Source organism: Ranitomeya variabilis, chromosome 1 (assembly GCF_051348905.1).
Source record: "Ranitomeya variabilis isolate aRanVar5 chromosome 1, aRanVar5.hap1, whole genome shotgun sequence".
Lineage (NCBI taxonomy): Eukaryota > Metazoa > Chordata > Amphibia > Anura > Dendrobatidae > Ranitomeya > Ranitomeya variabilis.
Window position 1 is genome coordinate 259561031 of NC_135232.1, and position 26210 is coordinate 259587240.

Below are 26210 nucleotides of genomic sequence, written 5' to 3' on the forward strand. Positions count from 1 at the left end.
CTGGATTCGCACAAATGGAATTCCCAAAAATTAAAATTCTGCTGAATCCACAATTTGTTGGTAAATTCTAACTGAATTTGACCAATTTAGAACCGATTTGCTCCCACTTATTAGCTATTGTCTATACTTTACAGCTTTTATGTTACTTAATGAGAACCTTATCTTGCATGCCAGCAAATTGTATCATCTCTTTGGCCACAGCAGCATATTCTGGATTCATTTCCACAGTAAACAGACGACATCCAGGCTTCAGTAAACGGGATATCCGGATAGCAGAATACCCACAATATGCGCCAAGTTCTAGACTCGTGGTTGGATTTGTCTCTATGACCACATTATCCAGAATGAGACCTGAAATAAAAATTGTGTAACTGAAAGGTCCGTAGTCATCAGATTTTTTAATAAAGAAAATCCACATCATTTGTATTAGCTAATAAGTATCTGCCCTCATACTCTTTTGCATAAGAGTGCAGAGTTGCCAACTCCCTAGCGGGATAAAGCTGGGTTCAGTTATACTGTATATACTGATACTTGTCCAATCCTGTTGAAATAGGTTGAATAAACCAACATACAGTGTAATGTAAAAGTTTAGGCACCCCTGGTCAAACTGACTGTTATAGTAAACAGTTAAAAAAGTTGAAGATTAAATGATCTCCGAAAAGCCTTAAGTTAAAGATGACATTTCCTTTGTATTTTAGGCAAAAAAAATAAATTGTCATTTGTTTTCATTTTAAAAATTATAGAAAGGAAAATGGGCAAACATTTTGGCACCCTTGCAGATTTGTGTGCTCAGAATACCTTGACCAAGGTTTCAGACCTTAATTAGCCTGTTAGGGTTTGTCACAGGAAGACTAGGTGGGCAAGAGCTAATAACCCGGACCCCTGCAATTTCCCTCAGACTAGGGAAATCCTGACTGACCCTCTACCTAGAGTTTACACTGATGATGTGCATGTCTAGGCCTCGACCCTCACCCTGTCTCCTGTTTCAATCCTAGGCTGAAACCACCGCCCACCACCCAGTGAAAAGATAATACACCAAAACCCACAATTAGCACAGACAAGGATAACGGAAAATATCCACGCCGCAGTCACTCAGGAATACACTATAAATGCGCAGGGCAAAATAAATACAAATATAGGAAGGAGTAAATAAGACAAAGAGAAATACACCACAAGCAACGATACTCCAACTCCTAGCTCACCACTCCAGACCGAGATAACCAAGCACTAGACAGAAGCTATAATCGGCGACGCCCAATGTTCAGAAGAACTATTTAAAGGCAGTGGGCGTGGCCCAGTTTCCAATCCGAGCACCCGCTAAATTAACCCCGGACCAGCTAGATAAAAACTAGCCGACGCCACTGAGCACATAGTGGACAAAAGCGGAATTACCGCTGTCTGTCGAACGCCCTGGTATGAACAGCGTCCGACATGACAGGGTTATGGCTTGTTCACCATCATCAGAAAGGCCCGGTAATGCAAATTTCCCAGCTTTATAAAAACTCAGCCTACATTGGATTCTTCTGAGCAGCTGCCTAGCACTCGGAAAATGAAAATGGTGGAGGCTCACAAACAGGAGAAGGTTATAAGAAGATTGAAAAGTGTTATCAAGTTGCTCTTTCCTCAGTTTGAAATGTATTTAAGAAATGGCAGTTAACAGAAACAGTTGAGATCAAGATGACATCTGGAAGACCAAGCAAAATTTCAGTGAGAGCTGCTCTTAGGATTGCTAAAGAGGCAAATCAGAACCCCCACTTGTGACTGCAAAAGACCTTCAGAAAGCTTTAGCAGATTCTAAAGTTGTAGTACATTGGTAAATTGATTTACTGTTCAGGGTTACCTGCACAAATATGGCGTTCATGGAAGAGTCATCAGAAGAAAACTTCCCCTGCGTCCTCATCTTAAAATTCAACATGAGAAGCATGCAAAAGAAAATCTACACACGCCTGATGCATTTTAGAAACAAGTCCTGTGGACTGATTAAGTTAACCCCTTAAGCCCCGAGGGTGGTTTGCATGTTAATGACCGGGCCAATTTTTACAATTCTGACCACTGTCCCTTTATGAGGTTATAACTCTGGAACGCCTCAACGGATCCCGGTGATTCTAACATTGTTTTCTCGATACATATTGTACTTCATAATAGTGGTAAAATTTCTTTGATATTACCTGCGTTTATTTGTGAAAAAACTGAAATTTGGTGAAAATTTCGCAATTTTCCAACTTTGAATTTTAATGCCCTTAAATCACAGAGCTATGCCACACAAAATACTTAAGTAAAATTTCTCACATATCTACTTTACATCAGCACAATTTTGGAAACAAAATTTTGTTTTGTTAGGGAGTTATAAGGGTTAAAAGTTGACCAGTAATTTCTCATTTTTACAACACCATTTTTTTTTTTAGGGACCACATCACATTTGAAGTCATTTTGAGGGATCTATATGATAGAAAATACCCAAGTGTGACACCATTATAAAACCTGCACCCCTCAAGGTGCTCAAAACCACATTCAAGACGTTTATTAACCCTTCAGGTGTTTCAAAGGAATTTTTGGAATGTTTAAAAAAAAAATAAAAAAAAATGAACATTTAATTTTTTTCACATAAAACTTACTTCAGCTCCAATTTGTTTTATTTTACCACGGGTAACAGGAGAAAATGGACCCCAAAAGTTGTTGTACAATTTGTCCTGAGTACCCCGATACCCCATATGTGGGGGTAAACCCGTTTGGGCGCACGGGAGAGCTCGGAAGGGAAGGAGCAGTTTTACTTTTTCAACGCAGATTTGGCTGGAATTGAGATCGGACGCCATGTCGCGTTTGGAGAGCCCTGATGTGCCTAAACAGTGGAAACCCCCAATTCTAACTGAAACCTTAACCCAAACACACCCCTAACCCTACCCCTAATCCCAACCGTAAATGTAATCCAAACCCTAACCCTAGCCCCAACCCTAACCCTAGCCCAACCCTAGCCCCAACCTTAACCCTAGCCCCAACCCTAACCCTAGCCCTAACCCTAATGGGAAAATGGAAATAAATACATTGTGGTGATGAAGGGTTTTTTTTACTTTTATAGCGGGTTTTTATGATTAGCAGCTGTCACACACTAAAAGACGCTTTTTATTGCAAAAAATATTTTTTGCATTACCACATTTTGAGAGCTATAATTTTTCCATATTTTGGTCCAGAGTCATGTGAGGTCTTGTTTTTTTGCGGGACGAGTTGACGTTTTTATTGGTAACATTTTCGGGCATGTGACATTTTTTAATCGCTTTTTATTCCGATTTTTGTGAGGCAGTATGACCAAAAACCAGCTATTCACGAATTTCTTTTTGGGGGGGCATTTATACCGTTCCGCGATTGGTAAAATGGATAAAGAAGTTTTATTCTTCAGGTCAGTACGATTACAGCGATACTACATTTATATAATTTTTTATGTTTTGGCGCTTTTATACGATAAAAACTATTTTATAGAAAAAAGAATTATTTTTGCATCGCTTTATTCTGAGGACTATAACTTTTTTATTTTTTCACTGATGATGCTATATGGCGGCTCGTTTTTTGCGGGACAAGATTAAGTTTTCAGCGGTACCATGGTTATTTATGTCTGTCTTTTTGATCGCGTGCTATTCCACTTTTTGTTTGGAGGTATGATAATAAAGCGTTGTTTTTTGCCTCTTTTTTTTTTACGGTGTTCACTGAAGGGGTTAACTAGTGGAAGTTTTATAGGTCGGGTTGTTATGGACGCAGCGATATGTGTACTTTTATTTATTTTTTTTTTAAATAAAGGAATGTATTTATGGGAACAATATAGATTTTTTTTTTTATTTAGGAATTTTTTTAATTTTTTTTTTTACTTTATAACATTGCCCCGGGAAGGGGGGGCATCATGTTATAGGGTCAGATCGCTGATCTGACACTTTGCAGAGCTCTGTGTCAGGTCAGCGATCTGACATGTAGGGCTGCAGGCTTACCAGCATTTGCTCTGAGCAAGCGCTGTGAAGACACCTCCCTGCAGGACCCGAATACAACCGCGCGGCCATTTTGGATCCGGGGCCTGCAGGGAGGAGACGCTCGGTATAAGGTGAGCACATCACCTTGTACCGAGGGTTTCAGGGAAGCCCGCAGGGAGCCCCTTCCCTGCGTGATGCTTTCCTATGCCGCAGGAACACTGCGATCATGTTTGATCGAAGTGTGCCGGGGGTTAATGTGTCGGGGGCGGTCCGTGACCGCTCCTGGCAAATAGTGCCGGAGGTCAGCTGTGATAGTCAGCTGATGATCGGCCGCGCTCCCCCGTGAGAGCGGCCGATCGCCATGACGTACTATCCGGTCAGTAGTCATACGGGCTCACCCCACCTCGACGGGATAGTACGTCATATAGGATTAAGGGGTTAAAATAGAACTCTTTGGCCACAATTATTATTAAAAGGTATGTGTGGAAAAAGAACATCTTGCCAACCATTAAACATGGAGGCGGATCAATCATGCTTTGGGGTTGTGTTGCAGCCAATGGAATTAGGTATATTTCACGGGTAGAGGGAAGAATGGATTCAATGAAATGTCAACAAATTCTTGATGCAAACATAACACCATCTGTAAAAAAGCTGAAGTTGAAAAGAGGAGGCTTCTACAAATGGATAATGATCCTAAACACATGTCACAATACACAATAGACTACCTCAAAAGGCTCAAGCTGAAAGTGGCTCTCACAGTCACCTGATTTAAATAATATTGAAAATCTGTGGCTAGGCCTCAAAATAGCAGTTCATGCAAGACGGCCCAGGAATCTCACAGAGCTGAAATAATGTTCCAAGATGAAAATCCCTCAAACAAGAATTGAAACACTCTTGGCTGGCTACAAAAAGCGTTTTCAAGCTGTGATATTTTCAAAATGGGGTGCTACTAGGTACTAACCATGCAGGATGCCCAAACTTTGCAATGGTAATTTTCCTTTTTCTAAAGGTGTCAGTAGCGTAGCTACCAGGGGGGCAGAGGGGGCGGTCGCCCCGGGCCCTGTGCTCTGAGGGGGCCCACCCAGAGCTACGCTACTGTCAGGGCCGGCGTTAGGGGCCCCTGCCTCCGGTCAATGTTTATCTTTAACTAGATGGTGGCCCGATTCTAACGCATCGGGTATTCTAGAATATGCATGTCCACGTAGTATATTGCCTAGCCACGTAGTATATTGCCCAGCCACGTAGTATATTGCCCAGTTACGTAGTATATTGCCCAGCCATGTAGTATATTGCCCAGTCACGTAGTATGTTGCCCAGTCACGTAGTATATTGCCCAGTAACGTAGTATATTGCCCAGCCACGTAGTATATTGCCCAGTCACGTAGTATATTGCCCAGCCACGTAGTATATTGGCCAGCCACGTAGTATATTGGCCAGCCACGTAGTATATTGGCCAGCCACGTAGTATATTGGCCAGCGACATAGTATATTGCCCAGCCACATAGTATATTGCCCAGCGACGTAGTATATTGGCCAGCCACGTAGTATATTGGCCAGCCACGTAGTATATTGGCCAGCCACGTAGTATATTGCCCAGCCACGTAGTATATTGCCCAGCCACGTAGTATATTGCCCAGCCACGTAGTATATTGCCCAGCCACGTAGTATATTGCCCAGCCTTGTAGTATACAGCAGAGCCATGTAGTATATTGCCCAGCCACGTAGTATATTGCCCAGCCACGTAGTATATTGCCCAGCCACGTAGTATATTGCCCAGCCACGTAGTATATTGCCCAGCCACGTAGTATATTGCCCAGTCACATAGTATATTGCCCAGCGATGTAGTATATTGGCCAGCCACGTAGTATATTGGCCAGCCACGTAGTATATTGGCCAGCCACGTAGTATATTGCCCAGCCACGTAGTATATTGCCCAGTCACATAGTATATTGCCCAGCGATGTAGTATATTGCCCAGCGACGTAGTATATTGGCCAGCCACGTAGTATATTGGCCAGCCACGTAGTATATTGGCCAGCCACGTAGTATATTGCCCAGCCACGTAGTATATTGCCCAGCCACGTAGTATATTGCCCAGCCACGTAGTATATTGCCCAGCCACGTAGTATACAGCAGAGCCATGTAGTATATGGCCCAGCCACGTAGTAATTGCCCAGCCACGTAGTATATTGCCCAGCCACGTAGTATATTGCCCAGCCACGTAGTATATTGCCCAGCCACGTAGTATATTGCCCAGCCACGTAGTATATTGCCCAGCCACGTAGTATATTGCCCAGCCACGTAGTATATTGCCCAGCCTCGTAGTATATTGCCCAGCCACGTAGTATATTGCCCAGCCACGTAGTATACAGCAGAGCCACGTAGGATATTGCCCAGTGACGTAGTATATTACCGAGGCACGTATGTCACAGGTCCAAAAAATAAACATACTCACCTAACGATCCGAGGGCCCCTTGTAGTGTATCATACTCACCATTCTTGTCGCTGCTCCTCGGCGTCCCGTGTCGCCTCTTCCTGGGATCCTGTGCAAATGGTAGTGCTCGGCTTCAGGAAAATGGCCGCGGGATGCCGCGCATGCGCAGATCGAGATCGCGGCGGCCATTTTCCTGAAGCCGAGTTCCATTGCAAGTGCCAGGGCTGGTGGGAGCAGGATCTATGAAGACATCGCGGTCACATGACCGTGACGTCACGGCAGGTCCTTGCCGCACACCAGCCCTGGGACGGGACCGAACCGCAAGCTGACGCTTGTAATGGAGCGGTCCGGGGAGCGTGGCGAGGAGCGAGAAAGGCGGCGGAGGGTGAGTATAGCAGGGTTTTTTGTTTTATTTATTATTTTTAACATTACATTTTGTACTATTGATGCCGCATAGGCAGTGTCAATAGTACAAAGTTGGGGACACACAGGGTTAATAGCAGCGGTAACGGAGTGCGTTACCCGCGGCATAACGCGGTCCGTTACCGCCGGCATTAACCCTGTGTGAGCGGTGTATGCGGGCGCGCCGGCAGTGAGTGCGGGGAGTAAGCGGCCATTTTTTTCTGGAATGTGCGCGTCGCTGATTGGTCGCGGCAGCCATGACAGGCAGCTGCCGAGACCAATCAGCGAACGAATAACGGTGACAGAAGGACAGACGGAAGTGACCCTTAGACAATTATATAGTAGATTTCCCCTGCGTTTGTACTGTGTATGTAGCTAAAGTAACATGCACGGTACAAACACTCACAGGGAGTCAGCAGAGAGAAGAGAAGGCCTCCAATCAGAGTGCAGGGAGTGAGTCATGTGATCGCTCTTCTGCAGTCTGTGAAGGAGAGGGGGAAGGGAGGTCACTCACCACTCACCCAATGCCGGCTGAGCGCGCTGTGCTCAAAGCTGCTGTGCTCAAAGCTTCTGTGCTGCAGAGAAGTGATCAGCTCCAGCAGCAGCAGCAGCCGGGGACGAAGGGGGACTCTATGAGCTGAACTCACTATCTACACATGATGTCTGCATCTGACTTGGAGGAGCCTGAGGAGCAGCCCCCAGGACCAGAGGACACTCTCCACACAGCATGTTGAGTATCTTGGCACATGTCATTTGCTATTTGATATGTCTGATCTGTTGCCTTGAATACATACATACAGGCACAGCATATAAAGCAATGAAGGTCTGGTCTAATCATATGGGCGTGGTGACATCGCTGTTTCTTCCCCCAGATCTTGCTTATTTTTCCGTTGGTGGCGTAGTGATTTGCGCATGTCCAGCTGCCGAATCCACTGCGCAGGTGAAGGAAAAGAGCGCGATCTGCGCTGTTCCCCTGGTGATCGGTGGGCGCGGCCATCTTCCTGTGGCCGCGCGTGCGCAGATGGAGCGCTCTGCTGCACGGGGCTTCAGGAAAATGGCCACGGGATGCCGCGAGTGAGCAGATGGAGATCGCGGCGGCCATTTTCCTGAAGCCCCAGGAAGCCGAGCACTCCATCTGCGCACGCGCGGCCTGAGGAAGATGGCCGCCCCCACCGATCACCAGGGGAATAGCGCAGATCGCGCTCTTTTCCTTCACCTGCGCAGTGGATTCGGCAGCTGGACATGCGCAAACCACTACGCCACCAACGGACAGATAAGCAAGATCTGGGGGAGAAACAGCGCTGTCACCACGCGCATTTGACCAGACCAGCGTGAGTGACAGCCCAAAATGGCGACTTTACAAAGGTATTTCGGCAGCATAGCTGGGGAATAAAGGCAGAAAAAAGACACTAATGTAAAGCACAGCTCTGCCCCTATTTAACGCTATTTTTATCTCATCTTTAAATAACGGGGTGACAGGTTCCCTTTAAACTTGTATGTCTTGTTTATCCTGCAATCTGGACAGACACTGAACACTGACATGTGATCGATAAGTGTCTTGGCACATAATTTATTTACTGCTGATTAGCTTATGAGAAGGAGAATGATTATTTTCTTAAGTTTGCGAGTGGCTGGAATCTTGCAGGACGGCTTTTACATGTGGGAGCCTGTCATCATATAAGGTCCGGCCAGCATCTGTACGCCCTCACATAGTGTTCTAGAATGCTCTCTATGTCCCCAATCCTCTATGCAAGGCACAAAAAAGAGCTTTTATTATAATCACGGATGGCGCAGTCCGGGCGTCACAGTCTTGATTCGGCGCCGTCCCTCTTCCTGTGATCGCTGTCCCTCTTCGTGTGGAAGATGTGTCCTACATCCTGCATTCAGTGTCCTCTATCGCACTCCTGTGCAGGCGCACTTCTCTTTGCCCTGCTGAAGTCAGAGCACAGTATTGTAGTGCGCATGCGCCGGCTTTATTTCCAGGTCATCAGCGCCCTTTGGCCTTTCCCAGCACATATGCACTACAGTACTTGGCTCTGCTTTCAGCAGCCTAGAGAGAAGTGTGCCTACACAGGAGCGCGATGGGTGACACTGTGTGGATGACGTAGGATGTGTCATCCAGATGAAGCAGTAATGGAGGATGGCGATCTTAAGTCAAGACCAGCGATGCCTTGGTGAGAGCCATTGGTGAGTATAATGAGAAGTCATTTTTATGCCTTGCGGAGGGGATTGGGGACACATTTACAGCCTTCCTTATAGAGGCTGCTTATGGGAGCTGCATTATACTATATAGTCTTCCTATGTGAAGGGCATTATACTATAGGGTCTGCCTATGGGGAGTGCATGATACTATGTGGAGGCCTATGGGGAATGTATTATACCATATTGAGGACTATCTGGTGTATTATGCTATATGGAGGCTATCTAGAGGGCCATCATTCAGTGTGGAGATTACAGCAACGGGGCCATCATACAGTGTTGGAGCCAGTTTGGGGGATATTAACGGGTCAGTATATACAGTGAGGGGGCATCATACTGTGTATAGGGGAGCTGTACAGTGGGGGAGACTCGGGACTTTATTAAATGTAAAGTGGGCACTTATTCTTATAGGGGAACTCAGGTTACTGTGACTATCAAAGGGTCACACACAGAGGGCATTATTACTTTCTAGGGGACAAAATGTGGGCACTGTTTTCTAGGGCACTTGCACCTGGCATTACTATATTATAGAGGGGTGCTTTAGAATTTAGAGGGCACAGAGAACCACACAGCAGGTGCAGTAATAGGGACACATACGGCAGCAGCGGCTCAGTATTGGGGTATCAGGTGCAGTAATAGGGTCACATACGGCAGCAGCGGATCTGTATTGGGGTATCAGCAGGATGAGGAGGTTGTGCAGGTTGGGAATAGATGGTGATGGTGCTGGAATGTGAGAAGTGAAACGTGTCTTTGTTGTATTCTCTGCAGATGAGTTGTAGCTGGAAGAAGTTGTCATGTCGGTCTGGGCCAGATGGAAAAGACGGGAAAAATGAACAATTCTATCAGAAAGAATGTCAGCGGTAAGACATTATCTGTAACTGTGCAGTGATCTGTTATATGTTCTGTAGGACTGGTATCTACCACTGACCATATGGCGGTAATATCAGTGTTGGTCTTTATATAGAGATTATCTTCAGTAACAGCGCGGTCATCTGCTGAGGTTCTCCTCCACTATTAGGGCGCATCACTGAATTGTAATGAAGGTTACCTGGTTAGGGGCCCACTCAGAAGCTTCGCCCCCCCTGGACCAAAACCCTAGCTACGCCTCTGAAAGGTGTAAAATGTAAAAGATGAAAATATATTTTTTTTACCTAAAATACAAAGGACTTATGTGGTCTTTAACTTTAGGCCTTTTAGAGATCAATTCATCTTCAACTTTCTTAACTGTAAGGAGTTTGTATGATCCCCCCTATGTTTGCATGGGTTTCCTCTGGGTACGGACCACGATGATAATCTATGCAAAGCGCTGCGGAATATAATAGCGCTATATAAGCAAAGCATAATAAATTACTGTTCACAATAACAGTTTTGATCAGGGGTGCCCAAACTATTACATGTTACTGTATGTATGGCAGTGAACTTTATCAGGGCTAATGATGGTTTCAAGCTAATGGAATTTCAAAATATTTTTAGGCAAAATTAACGTGGTTTTCGTACTATAAGATGCACTGGACCTTAAGACGCACCCCAAATTTTCAGGAAAAAAATAGGGATTTTTGTTTTTATGTGTCATATGGGGTACGTGTTACAGTCTGAATTCAGTTTACCTGCGGGGGGTGGTGGGAGGAGTGGCGGAACAGGGTCACAGGTGGTGCTCGGAAGTGCAAAGTTGCAGGTTGATGCATCGAGTCCCATCCCAGGCTGGTAGAAAAGGGTGTTCGGTGGTGCTAGGCTGTGCGGGGGGCGAGGAGCAGGTGAATATCGTGCAGAGCTCCCCTCCCAGTTATACTCACCTGCTCCTGGCGCTGTGCAGTCCCTGCTTCCCCGCAGCTTCTTCCTGTACTGAGCGGTCACCGTTACCGCTCATTACAGTAATGAATATGCGGCTCCACCTCTACCATGTGACCGCTCACTACAGGAAGAAGCTGCCAGCACCGGAGAACCAGGGACGTGCAGGGACCGCGCCAGGAACAGGTGAGTATAAATCAGACAACTGCTGCTCCCCCTCCCCTGCAGACCCCTGTGTATGACTCGAGTATAAGCCGAGAGGGGGACTTTCAGCCCCCAAAAAATGGGCTGAAAATCTCGGCTTATACTCGAGTATATACGGTAACTATTTCTGTAACTTTCAATGAGACCTCTGTACCTCTCCACATACAAAGCTCTGCCAAAAAGAGACCACTACAAAAATGTTCAGTTTGTCCGATTTTTCTCTTTATTGTTATCTTTTTGAGTAAAATGTAAATTACTCTATAAACAAAAACGTGCAAAGAAAACAAGTTCATAATCATTTATAAACAACAATACTAATGTTTTAACTCAGGAAGAGTTCAGAAATTAATATTTTGTGGAATAACCATGATTCTTAATCACAGCTTTCATGCGTCTTGGCATGCTTTCCACCAGTGTTTCACACTGCTTCTGGTGCAAAAATGTAAGCAGTTCTCCTTTGCTTGATGGCTTGTGACTATCCATCATCCTCTTGATTACATTCCAGAGGTTTTCAGTGGGGTTCAGGTCTGGAGATTGGGCTGCCCATAACAGGGCTTTGATGTGGTGGTCTCTTAAGTTTTGCCAGAGGTGTACTTTTACGCAATCCTTGTGAGCAAACCGCTCCAGCTGTCTCCGGTTTGAAGGTTGCCTTCTTCCAGTCTCTTTTTTTATGATTTGCTTTTGTTATGGTACATATTTATATTTGTTTTGATTAGACAATTAAATATACCTATACATCTTTGATAATTTTGTATGTTAGTATTAGCTTTATAAGAGTTATTCATAAAAGCAATAACACAGGGCATTGCATCTTATATAGAGAGGAGTTTGTGTTACAGCTTTCCTTTTGTTTTTAAAAGTATTGTTAATTGTACAGAGCAAGTTTCAAGGACTTCTGTAGAATCCATACTTTACAACCTTGTAAAGCAGAGCACGTCACCGCTGTGCTCTGCTTTATGGCGGCCCTGCGCTTAGTAACCCGATATTTACCCTGGTTACAAGTGAACACATCGCTGGATCGGCGTCACACACGACGATCCAGCGATGACAGCGGGTGATCTGACGACGAAATAAAGTTCTGGACTTCTAGCTCCGACCATCGATATCACAGCGGGATCCAGATCGCTGCTGCATGTCAAACACAACGAGATCGCTATCCAGGACGCTGCAACGTCACGGATCGTCGTCGTTCTCGCTGCAAAGTCGCTTAGTGTGAAGGTACAGTACCTTAAGAGCAGCACAAGGTAGAAGTTGAGACACTAGTTTCAGCAATGTGTGACTTATTAAGCTGTGTGCAGTTTCAATACAAATAGTGTTTTATCAACATGAGATTAGCACTGCCAGACTAGCTGAACTTGTGCCTCCTAGCCCAACCATGCCCCCCACCACTGATTAGCAGCTTACTGTCAATATACAATGTACATAGAAAGCTTCTAAACAGTGATGTGGAAGGACACAGCTTTCTGAGCACTGCTACATCAGCTACACCCAGTAAACTAAGTGACATCACTGGAATCAGGGACTTATCTCCTACATTATGTTGGTCACAGATGAGGTAGCAAAAACCTGGAGACAGATTCCCTATAACATGTCCCTTATGGTCAAACTATTTTCAATCTTTTCTAGGGCTACCCTTTATTTTTACCAGCCCATTTTCATTAGTTTCTCTTTTTACAATTGATGAACCACAATTTAAAAACAATGTCCGATTGCCATTGTGGGTTTTTCTTAATTTAACAAAAGAGTACCAACAATTTTGTCCATGTGTTTATGTTCCTACATATAACACTGCTACAGTGGCTTGCAAAAGTATTCACTGCCTTGACATTTTTCATGTTTTGCTATCTCAGAACCTGGAATTTCAGTTTTTTGGGGGGTTTGCATCAGTTCATGCCTACAATTGTGAACATTTGGTTTTCTTTATATCGTGAAACAAACAACAAATAGAACAAAATAACTGAAAACTTCAGTGTGCATAATTACTCATCCCCCTAAAGTCAGCACTTTTTAGAGCCCATTTGTCAACACAAAACTGCTCCAGCTATTTCAAGTTAGAAGGAGTCATCTCATAAACAGCAATCTTCAAGTCTGACCACAGATTCTCAATTGGATTAAGTTCTGGGTTTTGACTAGGCCACTCCAAAAGATTCACACATTTCCCCTTAACAAACGATGATGTGCATGTTAACAGCAGCAGTTATGTGGCTTTATTCCTCAGCGCCGCTTTTTAACAGCGCTGAGAAATAAGTGCATAGCGCCCCCCAGCATCGGAAAATCTCAGGGGTCTCTGCTACACACAAAAAAAGGCCAGTTTCCATTTTTTTCTCTGTCCTCTGATATGATCTAGCATACCAGAGGAGAGAGAAATAGGGTCCCCATAGCCCTTCCGGTAACTCCGCCATCCTCGAATCCTCCTGCTCCTTCCCCTGGAAGAAAACGGCGGGCGAAATGCACCCGCTGAGATCTGCTGGCTAGTACCCGGCAACAATGAGATTTTTCCTATTGGTTCATTTTGATCACTGTGATAGGGTCTATCACAGTCATTAAAATAAAACAGTAAATCAAACCCCTCCTTTGTTACCTCCTTCATTAAATAAAAATAATAAAATAAAAAAATATTTTTTTCCATTCTTTACGGTTATGGTTAGAGTTGGGGTTATAGCTAGGGTTAGGGTTGTGTTGAGGTTAAGGTTGGGGTTAGGGTTGTGTTGGGGTTAGAGTTGTGTTTAGGGCTATGTTAGGGTTGAAGTTAGAATTGGGGGTTTCCACTGTTTAGGCACATCAGGGGGGTGTCCAAGCACGACATCGTGCCCGCCATCAATTCCAGTTAATTTTGCATTCAATAAGTTAAATGGTGTTCCCTCCTTTCTGAGCCCTGCCCTGCACCCAAATAGTGGGATTTCCAGCACATAGGAGGTATCGGTATACTCAGGAGAAATTGCACAACAAATTTTGTGGTCCATTTTCTCCTGATACCCTTGTGAAAATTAATGTTTGGGTCTAAAGTACATTTTTTGTGAAAAAAGTTAAATGATAATTTTTTTCCTTCTACATTGCTTCAGCAACTAAAGGGTTATTAAAACTTCTTGAATGTGGTTTTGAGCACCTTGGAGGGGTGCAGTTTTTACAATCGTGTCACTTTTGGGTATTTTCTATCATATTGACCCCCTCAAAGTCACTTCTAATGTGATGTGGTCCCTAAAAAATGGTTTTGTAAATTTTATTTAAAAAATTAGAAATCACTGGTCAACTTTTAACCCTGATAGCTTCCTAACAAAAAAAATTATGTTTCCAAAATTGTGCTGATGTGAAGTAGACATGTGGGAAATGTTATTAACTACCGTATATAATAGAGTACAAGCTGACCCGAATATAAGCCGAGGCACCTAATTTTGCCACGGAAAACTGGGTAAGCTTATTGACTCTAGTATAAGCCGGGTATGTATTTTGTCCCCTCATCCCTATCCCGGTATGCGTGGTTCCCCCCGTCATGTCCGGCTCTGTGTGGCTCCCCCTGTTGTATGCATGGCTCCCCCGGTCCCATCCTTGTATGCATGGCTCCCCCGGTCCAATCCTTATATGCCTGGCTCTCCAGTCCTCCCCCATCATACACTCCCTCCTCGCTCCATGGCTGAATGTCCCTGCATCGCTATTGTCCCAATGTGGCAGTTCTTCCTGTGATGAGCGGTCACATGGTACCACTCATTAAAGTCATGAATATGCGTTCCACGCCTATGGGAGTGGAGTCGCTATTAATGACTTTAATGAGCGGTACCACCTGACCGCTGAGCACAGGAACAGGAAAGAGCTGCCGGCGCCGGGTCAGAGGTGCAGATGCAGCTGTCACTGTGTGGGGTGTTTTCAGCACTAAAAAAAATGTGCTGAAAATCTCGGCTTATACAAGAGTATGTACGGTATTTTGTGTGATACAACTCTCTGATTGAAAGGGAACCTGTAACCCCCCCCCCCAGTCGTTTCAAACTAAAAGAGCCAACTTGTGCAGCAGTAAGGCTGCATTTTGACAAGGTGGCTCTTTTAGTTCTGGGTGCTGTAACTAGAGAAATAATCAGTTTTTTAATTTGTCAGAAATACCTGGTCTTCAGTCAAGGAGGCCGGCGTTTCCCCCCTGCTTTAGACGCCACTCAGCTGTCGCTCACATCTTCTTGGCGCCGGGCGCCGCCTCCTCCTCTCCGCTGTTTTCAAAATAGCCGGCGCCTGCGCTCTTTTCCCCTGCCTGGTGCAGGCGCAGTGAGCGCTGCCCGTCTTTCCTCATATGCAGTCCAGCTGACTGTGCCTGCGCGGCCGCCCTGCCTGTGAATCCCAGCCCCGCAATGTGAATAAATCATAAGTCACTGCGGGGCTGGGAATCACAAGCAGGGCGCCGCGCAGGCGCAGTCAGCTGGACTGCATATGAGGAAAGACAGGCAGCGCTCACTGAACCTGCACCAGGCAGGGGATAAGAGCGCAGGCGCCGGCTATTTTCAAAACAGCGCTGAGGATGTGAAGAAGATGTAAGTGACGGCTGTGTGGCGTCTAAAGCAGGGGGGAAACGCCGGCCTCCTTGACTGAAGACCAGGTATTTCTGACAAATTAAAAAATTGATTATTTCTCTAGTTACAGCACCCAGAACTAAAAGAGCCACCTTGTCAGAATGCAGCATTATTGCTGCACAAGGTGGCTCTTTTAGTTTGAAGCGACTGGGGGGGGGGGTGACAGGTTCCCCATAAGGGCACAAAAAATAAGAGTTTGAAATTGCTAAATTTTCAACATTTTTGCCAAATTTCAGTTTTTTTTCATAAATGAAACAAGTCTTATAGAAGAAATGTTACCACTAACATGAAGTACAATAGGTCATGAAAAAACAATCCCAGAATCAGTGGGATACGTTGAAGCATTCCAGAGATAAGACCTCAAAGTGACTGTGGCCAGAATTGTAAAAATTGGCATGGTCAATAAGATCAAAATTGGTCACTAAGGGTTTTTAACCCCTTAAGCCCTGAGGGTGGTTTGCACGTTAATGACCGGGCCAATTTTTACAATTCTGACCACTGTCCCTTTATGAGGTTATGGAACTCTGGAACGCTTCAACGGATCCTGGTGATTCTGACACTGTTTTCTCACGACATATTGTACTTCATGATAGTGGTAAAAATTTCTTTGATATTAACTGCGTTTATTTGTGAAAAAAAATTTCCAACTTTGAATTTTTATGCCTTTAAATCACAGAGATATGTCACACAAAATACTTAATAAGTAAAATTTCCCCCAGTCTACTTTACATCAGCACAATTTTGGAAACAATTTTTTTTTGTTAGGGAGTTATAAGGGTTAAAAGTTGACCAGCAATTTCTTATTTTTACAACACCATTTTTTTTTAGGGACCACATCACATTTGAAGTCATTTTGAGGGGTCTATATGATAGAAAATACCCAAGTGTGACACCATTCTAAAAACTGCACCCCTCAAGGTGCTCAAAACCACATTCAAGAAGTTTATTAACCCTTCAGGTGTTTCACAGGAATTTGTGGAATTTTTTTTCACACAAAATTTACTTCAGCTCCAATTTGTTTTATTTTACCAAGGGTAACAGGAGTAAATGGACCCCAAAAGTTGTTGTACAATTTGTCCTGAGTACCCCGATACCCCATATGTGGGGGTAAACCACTGTTTGGGTGCATGGCAGAGCACAGAATGGAAGGAGCACCATTTGACTTTTCAATGCAAAATTGGCTGGAATTGAGATGGGACGCTGTTGTGAATTCTGCTTTTGGGCTCCCTCCGGTGGTTGTAGGTGGTAATGCAGTTGTCCCTGAGTTGCACTCCTGGTCAGCTGTTTCTGCTGATTGCAGTTCTGACTGGGGTATTTAGGCGTGCAGGATTCATTAGTCCTTGCCAGTTGTCCATGGTTGTTGGGAGGTGTTGGTCCTTGTTTGGTCCCTTCTGCCTTGCTACCAAACCAGCAAAGATAAGTGTCTGGTTTTGTTTCTGTGGCACACATGCTGTGTGCTCAATAATTCAGTGCTATTCATTTTTTTGTCCAGCTTAGATTGTGTCAGTATTTTCTCAGTCTTGTTGGATTCTCAGGAGTTGCAGATATACATTCCATGTCTTTAGTTAGATTGTGGAACTCTTTGTATTATCTGCCGTGGATATTTTTGGAAGGGTTTTAATACTGACCGCTTAGTATTCTGTCCTATCTTTCCCTATTTAGCTAGAGTGGCCTCTTTTGCTGAATTCTGTTTTCTGCCTGCGTGTGTCTTTCCTCTCCTATTCACAGTCAATATTCGTGGGGGGCTGCCTATCCTTTGGGGTTCTGCTCTGAGGCAAGATAGTATTCCTATTTCCATCTATAGGGGTATTTAGTTCTCCGGCTGTGTCGAGGTGTCTAGGGTTTGTTAGGCACACTCCACGGCTACTTCCTAGTTGCGGTGTTAGTTCAGTGTTTGCGGTCAGTAGTTTCCACCTACTCCAGAGAAAGTTTCATGCGGCTCCAAAGTCACCGGATCATAACAGGATGCCATGTTGCGTTTGGAGAGCCACTAATGTGCCTAAACATTGAAACCCCCCACAAGTGACACCATTTTGGAAAGTAGACCCCCTAAGGAACTTATCTAGATGTGTGGTGAGCACTTTGACCCACCAAGTGCTTCACAGAAGTTTATAATGTAGAGCCGTAAAAATAAAAAATAATATTTTTTCACAAAAATGAACTTTTCGCCCCAATTTTTTATTTTCCCAAGGGTACCAGAAGAAATTGGACCCCAAAAGTTGTTGGCATTTTGTTCTGAGTACGCTGATACCCCATATGTGGGGGTAAACCACCGTTTGGGTGTATGGCAGAGCTTGGAAGGGAAAGAGCGGCGTTTGACTTTTCAATGCAAAACTGGCTGGAATTGAGATGGGACGCAATGTTGTGTTTGGAGAGCCCCTGATGTGCCTAAACATTGAAACCCCCGACAAGTGACACCATTTTGGAAAGTAGACCCCCTAAGGATCTTATCAAGATGTGTTGTGAGAGCTTTGAACCCCCAAGTGTTTCACTACAGTTTATAACGCAGAGCCGTGAAAATAAAAATTATTTTTTTTTCCACAAAAATTATTTTTTAGCCCCCAGTTTTGTATTTTCCCAAGGGTAACAGAAGAAATTGGTCCCCAAAAGTTGTTGTCCAATTTATCCTGAGTACGCTGATACCCCATATGTTAGGAAGGATCCACCGTTTGGGCACATAGCAGAGCTCGGGAGGGAAAGTGCGCCATTTGGAATGCAGAATTAGATGGATTGGTCTGCAGGCGTCACGTTGCATTTGCAGAGCCCCTGATGTACCTAAACAGTAGAAACCCCCCATAAGTGACCCCATATTGGAAACTAGACCCCCCAAGGAACTTATCTAGATGTGTTGTGAGAACTTTGAACCCCCAAGTATTTCACTACAGTTTATAATGCAGAGCTGTGAAAATAAAAAATCATTTTTTTCCCACGAAAATGTTTTTTTAGCCCCCCAAATTTTTATGCTCCCAAGGGTAACAAGAGAAATTGGACCCCAGAAGTTGTTGTCCAATTTGTACGGAGTACGCTAATACCCCATATGTTGGGGTAAACCCCTGTTTGGGCGCACGGGAGAGTTCGGAAGGGAAGGAGCAGTTTTACTTTTTCAACGCAGAATTGGCTGGAATTGAGATCGGACGCCATGTCGCGTTTGGAGAGCCCCTGATGTGCCTAAACAGTGGAAACCCCCAATTCTAACTGAAACCCTAACCCAAACACACCCCTAATCCCAACCACATCCCTAACCCCAACCACACCCCTGACACACCCCTAACCCTAATCCCAACCGTAAATGTAATCCAAACACTAACCCTTACCCCAACCCTAGCCCTAACGGGAAAATGGAAATAAATACATTTTTTTAAATTTTTTAATTTTTCCCTAACTAAGGGGGTGATGAAGGGGGGTTTGATTTACTTTTATAGCAGGTTTTTTAGCGGATTTTTAGGTTTGGCAGCTGTCACACACTAAAAGACGCTTTTTATTGCAAAAGATATTGTTTTGCGTTACCACATTTTGAGAGCTGTAATTTTTATATACGGTATTTTAGTCCACAGAGTCATGTGACGTCTTGTTTTTTGCGGGACGAGTTGACGTTTTTTATTGGTAACATTTTCGGGCATGTGACATTTTTTGATCGCTTTTTATTCCGATTTTTGTGAGGCAGTATGACCAATAAACAGCTTTTCATTAATTTCTTTTGGGGGGGGGGGGGGCGCGTTTATACCGTTCCGCGTTTGGTAAAATCGATAAAGCAGTTTTATTATTTGGGTCAGTACGATTACAGCGATACCTCATTTATATTGTTTTTTATGTTTTGGCGCTTTTATACGATAAAAACTATTTTATAGAAAAAAAGAATTATTTTTGCATCGCTTTATTCTGAGGACTATAACTTTTATTTTTTCGCTGATGACGCTGTATGGCAGCTCGTTTTTTGCGGGACAAGATGACGTTTTCAGCGGTACCACGGTTATTTATATCTGCCTTTTTCATCGCGTGCTATTCCAATTTTTGTTCGGCGGTATGATAAAGCGTTGTTTTTTGCCTCGGGGACAGTTTTATAGGTCGGGTCATTACGGACGCGGCGATACTAAATATGTGTACTTTCATTGTTGTTTTATTATTTAGATAAAGGAATGTATTTATGGGAACAATTTTTTTTTTCTTTATTTAGGAATTATTTTTTTGTTTTTTTGTTTTTACACATCTGAATATTTTTTTTGTAACTTTATAACATTGCTCCGGGGGGGGGGGGGGGGGGGGGGGGGGCATCATGTTATAAGGTCAGATCGCAGATCTGACACTTTGCAGGGCACTGTGTCAGATCAGCGATCTGACATGCAGGGCTGCAGGCTTACCAGCGCTTGCTCTCTGAGCAGGCGCTGGTAAGCCACCTCCCTGCAGGACCCGGATGTAGCCCCGCGGCCATTCTGGATCCGGGTCCTGCAGGGAGGAGAAGCTCGGTACAAGGTGAGCACATCGCCTTGTACCGAGGGTCTCAGGGAAGCACGCAGGGACCGCCGGAATGCTGCGATCATGTTTGATCGCTGTGTGCCGGGGGGGAGGAGGGGGGGGGGGTTAATGTGCCGGGGGCGGTCCGTGACCACTCCTGGCACATAGTGCCGGATGTCAGCTGCGATAGTCAGCTGACACCTGGCCGCGCTCCTCCCGTGAGCGCGGCCGATTGCTATGACGTACTATCCCGTCCCTGGGAATTAAGTCCCAGGTCACCTTGACGGGATAGTACGTCATATAGGATTAAGGGGTTAAACCACTCAAGTGTTGCTTTAGCAGTATGCTTTGGGTCAGTCTTGTTGGAAGGCGAACCTCTGTCCCAGTCTCAAATCTGACAAGAGTGAAACAGGTTTTGCACAAGAATATCCCTGTATTTAGCACCATCCAAAGTCCCCTTGACTCAGACCTTTTTCCTGTCCCTGCTGCCAAAAAACATCCCACAGCAGGATGTTGCCTTGACCATGTTTCAGTGTGGGGGGTGTTCTTGGGAGTGAGTTGTTGTGTTGGTTTGGAGCCTGACAGAGCAAAAAGTTACATTTTTGTCTCATCTGCCAACTGCACATTCCTCCATACACTTGGAGGAGTCTCCCACGTCTTTTGGAAAACTCAAAACGAGCCTTACAATTTTTGTGTGTAAGTAAAGGCTTTTTTCTGCCACCTCTATGGAGTGTACGGCTTATTGAGATCGTATGGACAGATACTCCAGTCTCTGCTTGGGAACTCCGCATCTCCTTCAGGGTTACCTTTGGTCTCTGTGCTGCCTCTCTGTTTAATGCCCTCCTTGCCAGGGTGAAGAGTTTTGGTGGGTGGCCCTCTGTTGGCAGGATTATTATTGGAGCACCAGGTTCTTTCCATTTGATGATAATGGATTTAATGGTGCTCTGAGGAATCATCAGAGATTGGGAGAATATTTTATAACCCAACACTCACTTGTACTTCTAAACAACTTTGTCCCCGGCTTGTTGTTTGGAGATCACCTTGGTCTTCATGGTGTTGTTTGGTTAGTGGTGTCTCTTGCTTAATGATGTTCCAGCCTCTGGACTTTCAGAAAAGGTGTGTATATACACTGACAGACCATTTGACACTTAGATTGCACACAGATGGACTTCTTTTCACCAAGCATGTGACTTATGAAGGCAATTGCTTGCACCCAAAGTTTTGTGTGGATTCATAGCAAAAGAGCTTAATACATATGCACATACATGCATCACACACAAATCAGATCACAAAAATGTTTAAATTCTAGTTGTAATGTAAAAAAATAGGTAAAACGCTAAGGGAGTGAATACTTTCACAAGCCACTATATCTAAACCTGGACTTCAAATTAAAAGGCAACGAAATGCCATGGCATAGTGGACTACGTCTTGTTGCCCTTATCCAACAGGTGTATATGGAAAAAAAGATGCAAAACAGACAGTGCTGTATCGCCAATGGCTGTAGGCCACGCCACTGCTATGAGACCAGGAGGGCCCAATGTCAGCGCCGGCACCGGGCCCCCCTTCACTCATCAGCACAGAATTATAGAGGTGGAAGCGTCTGTTGATGCTCCCTCCTCCATCATCATTGGAGCCTCGGCAGGCGGTTTCACACCAATCATTCTTCCTCGGCGTATGACCTGTCAGAGCAGTGCACGCAATGACGTCATTACTTGTCTGGCGCTTAACACCATAGGCTCAGCAAATCAGCGCATCAGTGACTGGAGGCCATAATAGCATATGGAAGACCATGGGGGGATGAATTATATTGTATGGAGGACCATTATGGGGGTTCTGCATTTCATTGTATGTGGGACCATGGGGGGGGGGCGCATTATATTCTATGGAGGACCATGGTGGGTACATTATTTTCTATGGAGGACCATGGGGAGTGCATTATATTCTATGAAGGACCATTGAGGGTGAATTATACTGTATGGAGGACAATGGTGGGTGCATTATATTCTATAAAGGACCATGAGGGGTTCGTTTTATTCTGTGGGGGTGCAGTATGTTCTATAGATGACCATGGGAGGTGCATTATATTCTATGAAGGACCATGAGGGGTTCATTTTATTCTATGGGGGTGCAGTATGTTCTATAGATGACCATGGGAGGTGCATTATATTCTATGAAGGACCATGGGGGGTGCATTATACTATATGGAGGACCATGGGGGGTGCATTATAATATATGGAGGATTATGTTGGGTGCATTATACAATATGGAGGATTATGGGGGTGCATTATACTATGTGAAAGGTAATGTATGTAGGACCAAGGAGGAAGTATTAGATTGTGTAGAGGACCATAGGAGGTACATTATACAGTATAGATGACCATGGGGGGGTGCATTATATTGTATAGCGGACCATAGTAGGTTCATTATGTTCAATTGAGAACCACGGGGAGTGCATTATATTGTATTGAGGACCACGGGGAGTGCATTATATTCTATTGAGGACCACGGGGAGTGCATTATATTCTATTGAGGACCACGGGGAGTGCATTATATTCTATTGAGGGCCATGGGGAGTGCATTATATTCTATTGAGGACCATGGGGAGTGTTTTTCTATATTCTATGGAGGACCATGAGGGGTGCATTATACTATATGGAGGATTATGGGGGGTGTATTATACTATGTGGAAGGTTATGTAGGGCCATTATAATATTTGGAGGGCTATGTGGGGGCAATTATACTGTGTGCATGCAATCCACCATACTGTGTGCGGTCCATCATACTGTGTGGAGTGCTAGTGCAGACCATTATATAGTGTGGGGCTGTTATATATGTAGGCCCATAATACTGCATGGAGGGCTGTGTGGGGGTCACAGTTGGGGAATCATACTTTGCATTGGGAGTACAGTAGGGTCATTATACTGTGCATGTAGAGGCTAATGTGGAGGACTTCACCATGAGGTGAAGATGGTAAGATTCAGGGCCGGACTGGGACTAAAATTCAGCCCTGGCATTTGAAGTTACACAGGCCCACTTGTCACATGGTGACTGTATAATATCTTTGTACACTTGTAGGCAGGGCCGGTTTTAGGCAAAGTGGGGCCCTAGGCAAAGTTTAAAATGGGTCCCCAAATGCTAACATATTGCACATCACACAGAAGCCTTTCTGTTGTATTTACGTGCGCTGAGTTCAGGCCGCTAAACGAGTTTGATCGACAATACTGAAGTTGTTCAACGCTTGTTTCCCGGCCTCTTTCCACCAGCTGAGGAATAATGATGAGACAGAACGATCACTAATAGATCACCATACAGTATCATGTTTTCAGCAGCACATCTACAGTTTACACTGGCAATGTGCTGCTGACAACAAGGCTTTTTGTTCCAGCAAAAACAATCCGAATATGCAGCATTTTACTTGTTTAGTAAAATACACCCCATAGTCCTCCATATATTATAATGTGCTCCATAGTCCTCCATATAGTATAATACACTCCCTATAGTCCTCCATATATTAAAATACACTGCTCAGTCCTCCACATAGTATAATACACTCCTCATAGTCCTCCATATAGCATAATACAATCCTCATAGTCCTCCATATAGCATAATACAATCCTCATAGTGCTCCATATAGTATAATGCACCGCCACAGTCATCCATGTAGTACAATTCACTTCCCATAGTATAATGCACCCCATAGTTCTTCATATAGTATAACGTATTCCCCATAGTCCTCGATACAGTATAATGCAGCCCACATATAGTATAATGCAGCCACCCCAGAGTATAATGCAGCCACCCCAGAGTATAATGCAGCCACCCCAGAGTATAATGCAGCCACCCCACAGAGTATAATGCAGCCACCCCAGAGTATGTAACCCCCATAGAATATAATACAGCCCACCTCCCCATAATATATAATGTAGCCCCCCATAGAATATAATGCAGCCCCCCATAGTATATAACGCAGCCTCCCCCATAGAATATAATATACCCCCACAATAGTATATAACACAGCCACATAGTACATATCATGGCCTCCCCCATAGAATATAATATACTCCCCATAGTATATAGCAAAGCCCGCATATTATATAGCACAAACCGCATAGTATACAGCACAGCCTGCATACTATAGCACAGCTCGCGTAGTAGATAACACAGCCCACACAGCAGTATTCAGCACAGACCACACAGTAGTATACAGCACAGACCACACAGTAGTATACAGCACAGCCCACGTAGAAGTATACAGCACAGTCCACACAGTAGTATACAGCACAGCCCACAGAGTAATATATACAGCACAGCCCACAAAGTAATATATACAGCACAGCCCACAAAGTAATATATACAGCACAGCCCAGAGAACTATATACAGCACAGCCCACAGAGAACTATATACAGCACAGCCCACAGAGAACTATATAAAGCACAGCCCAGAGTACTATATACAGCACAGCCCAGAGTACTATATAAAGCACAGCCCAGAGAGTACTATATACAGCACAGCCCAGAGAGTACTATATACAGCACAGCCCAGAGAGTACTATATACAGCACAGCCCACAGAGTACTATATACAGCACAGCCCACAGAGTACTATATACAGCACAGCCCACAGAGTACTATACACAGCACAGCCCACAGAGTACTATATACAGCACAGCCCACAGAGTACTATATACAGCACAGCCCACAGAGTACTATATACAGCACAGCCCACAGAGTACTATATACAGCACAGCCCACAGAGAACTATATACAGCACACAGTAGTATACAGCACAGAGCACAGCCCACAGAGAACTATATACAGCCCACAGTAGTATACAGCACAGAGCACAGCCCACAGAGAACTATATACAGCACAGAGCACAGCCCACAGAGAACTATATACAGCCCACAGTAGCATACAGCACAGAGCACAGCCCACAGATAACTATATACAGCCCACAGTAGTATACAGCACAGAGCACAGCCCACAGAGAGCTATATACAGCCCACAGCAGTATACAGCACAGAGCACAGCCCACAGAGAACTATATACAGCCCACAGTAGTATACAGCACAGAGCACAGCCCACAGAGAACTATATACAGCCCACAGCAGTATACAGCACAGAGCACAGCCCACAGAGAACTATATACAGCCCACAGCAGTATACAGCACAGAGCACAGCCCACAGAGAACTATATACAGCACAGAGCACACAGTAGTATACAGCACAGAGCACAGCCCACAGAGAGCTATATACAGCCCACAGCAGTATACAGCACAGAGCACAGCCCACAGAGAACTATATACAGCCCACAGTAGTATACAGCAGAGCACAGCCCACAGAGAACTATATACAGCCCACAGCAGTATACAGCACAGAGCACAGCCCACAGAGAACTATATACAGCCCACAGCAGTATACAGCACAGAGCACAGCCCAAAGAGAACTATATATAGCACAGAGCACACAGTAGTATACAGCACAGAGCACAGCCCACAGAGAGCTATATACAGCCCACAGCAGTATACAGCACAGAGCACAGCCCACAGAGAACTATATACAGCCCACAGTAGTATACAGCACAGAGCACAGCCCACAGAGAGCTATATACAGCCCACAGCAGTATACAGCACAGAGCACAGCCCACAGAGAACTATATACAGCCCACAGTAGTATACAGCACAGAGCACAGCCCACAGAGAACTATATACAGCCCACAGTAGTATACAGCACAGAGCACAGCCCACAGAGAACTATATACAGCCCACAGCAGTATACAACACAGAGCACAGCCCACAGAGAACTATATACAGCACAGAGCAGTATACAGCACAGAGCACAGCCCACAGAGAACTATATACAGCCCACAGCAGTATACAGCACAGAGCACAGCCCACAGAGAACTATATATAGCACAGAGCACACAGTAGTATACAGCACAGAGCACAGCCCACAGAGAGCTATATACAGCCCACAGCAGTATACAGCACAGAGCACAGCCCACAGAGAACTATATACAGCCCACAGCAGTATACAGCACAGAGCACAGCCCACAGAGAACTATATACAGCCCACAGCAGTATACAGCACAGAGCACAGCCCACAGAGAACTATATACAGCCCACAGTAGTATACAGCACAGAGCACAGCCCACAGAGTACTATATACAGCCCACAGTAGTATACAGCACAGAGCACAGCCCACAGAGAACTATATACAGCCCACAGCAG

The 26210-nt window shown here is 44.7% G+C and overlaps 1 protein-coding gene across 1 annotated transcript in view; it reads right to left on the reverse strand.

Annotated features, from left to right (window-relative positions):
- Positions 1-26210, reverse strand: part of LOC143813472 (catechol O-methyltransferase-like) — an 80500-nt gene that overhangs the window by 37233 nt on the left and 17057 nt on the right. The window contains exon 3 of the mRNA XM_077293387.1: positions 158-351. Within this exon, the coding sequence (XP_077149502.1) occupies positions 158-351 (194 nt within the window). The remainder of the gene's footprint in view (positions 1-157; positions 352-26210) is intronic.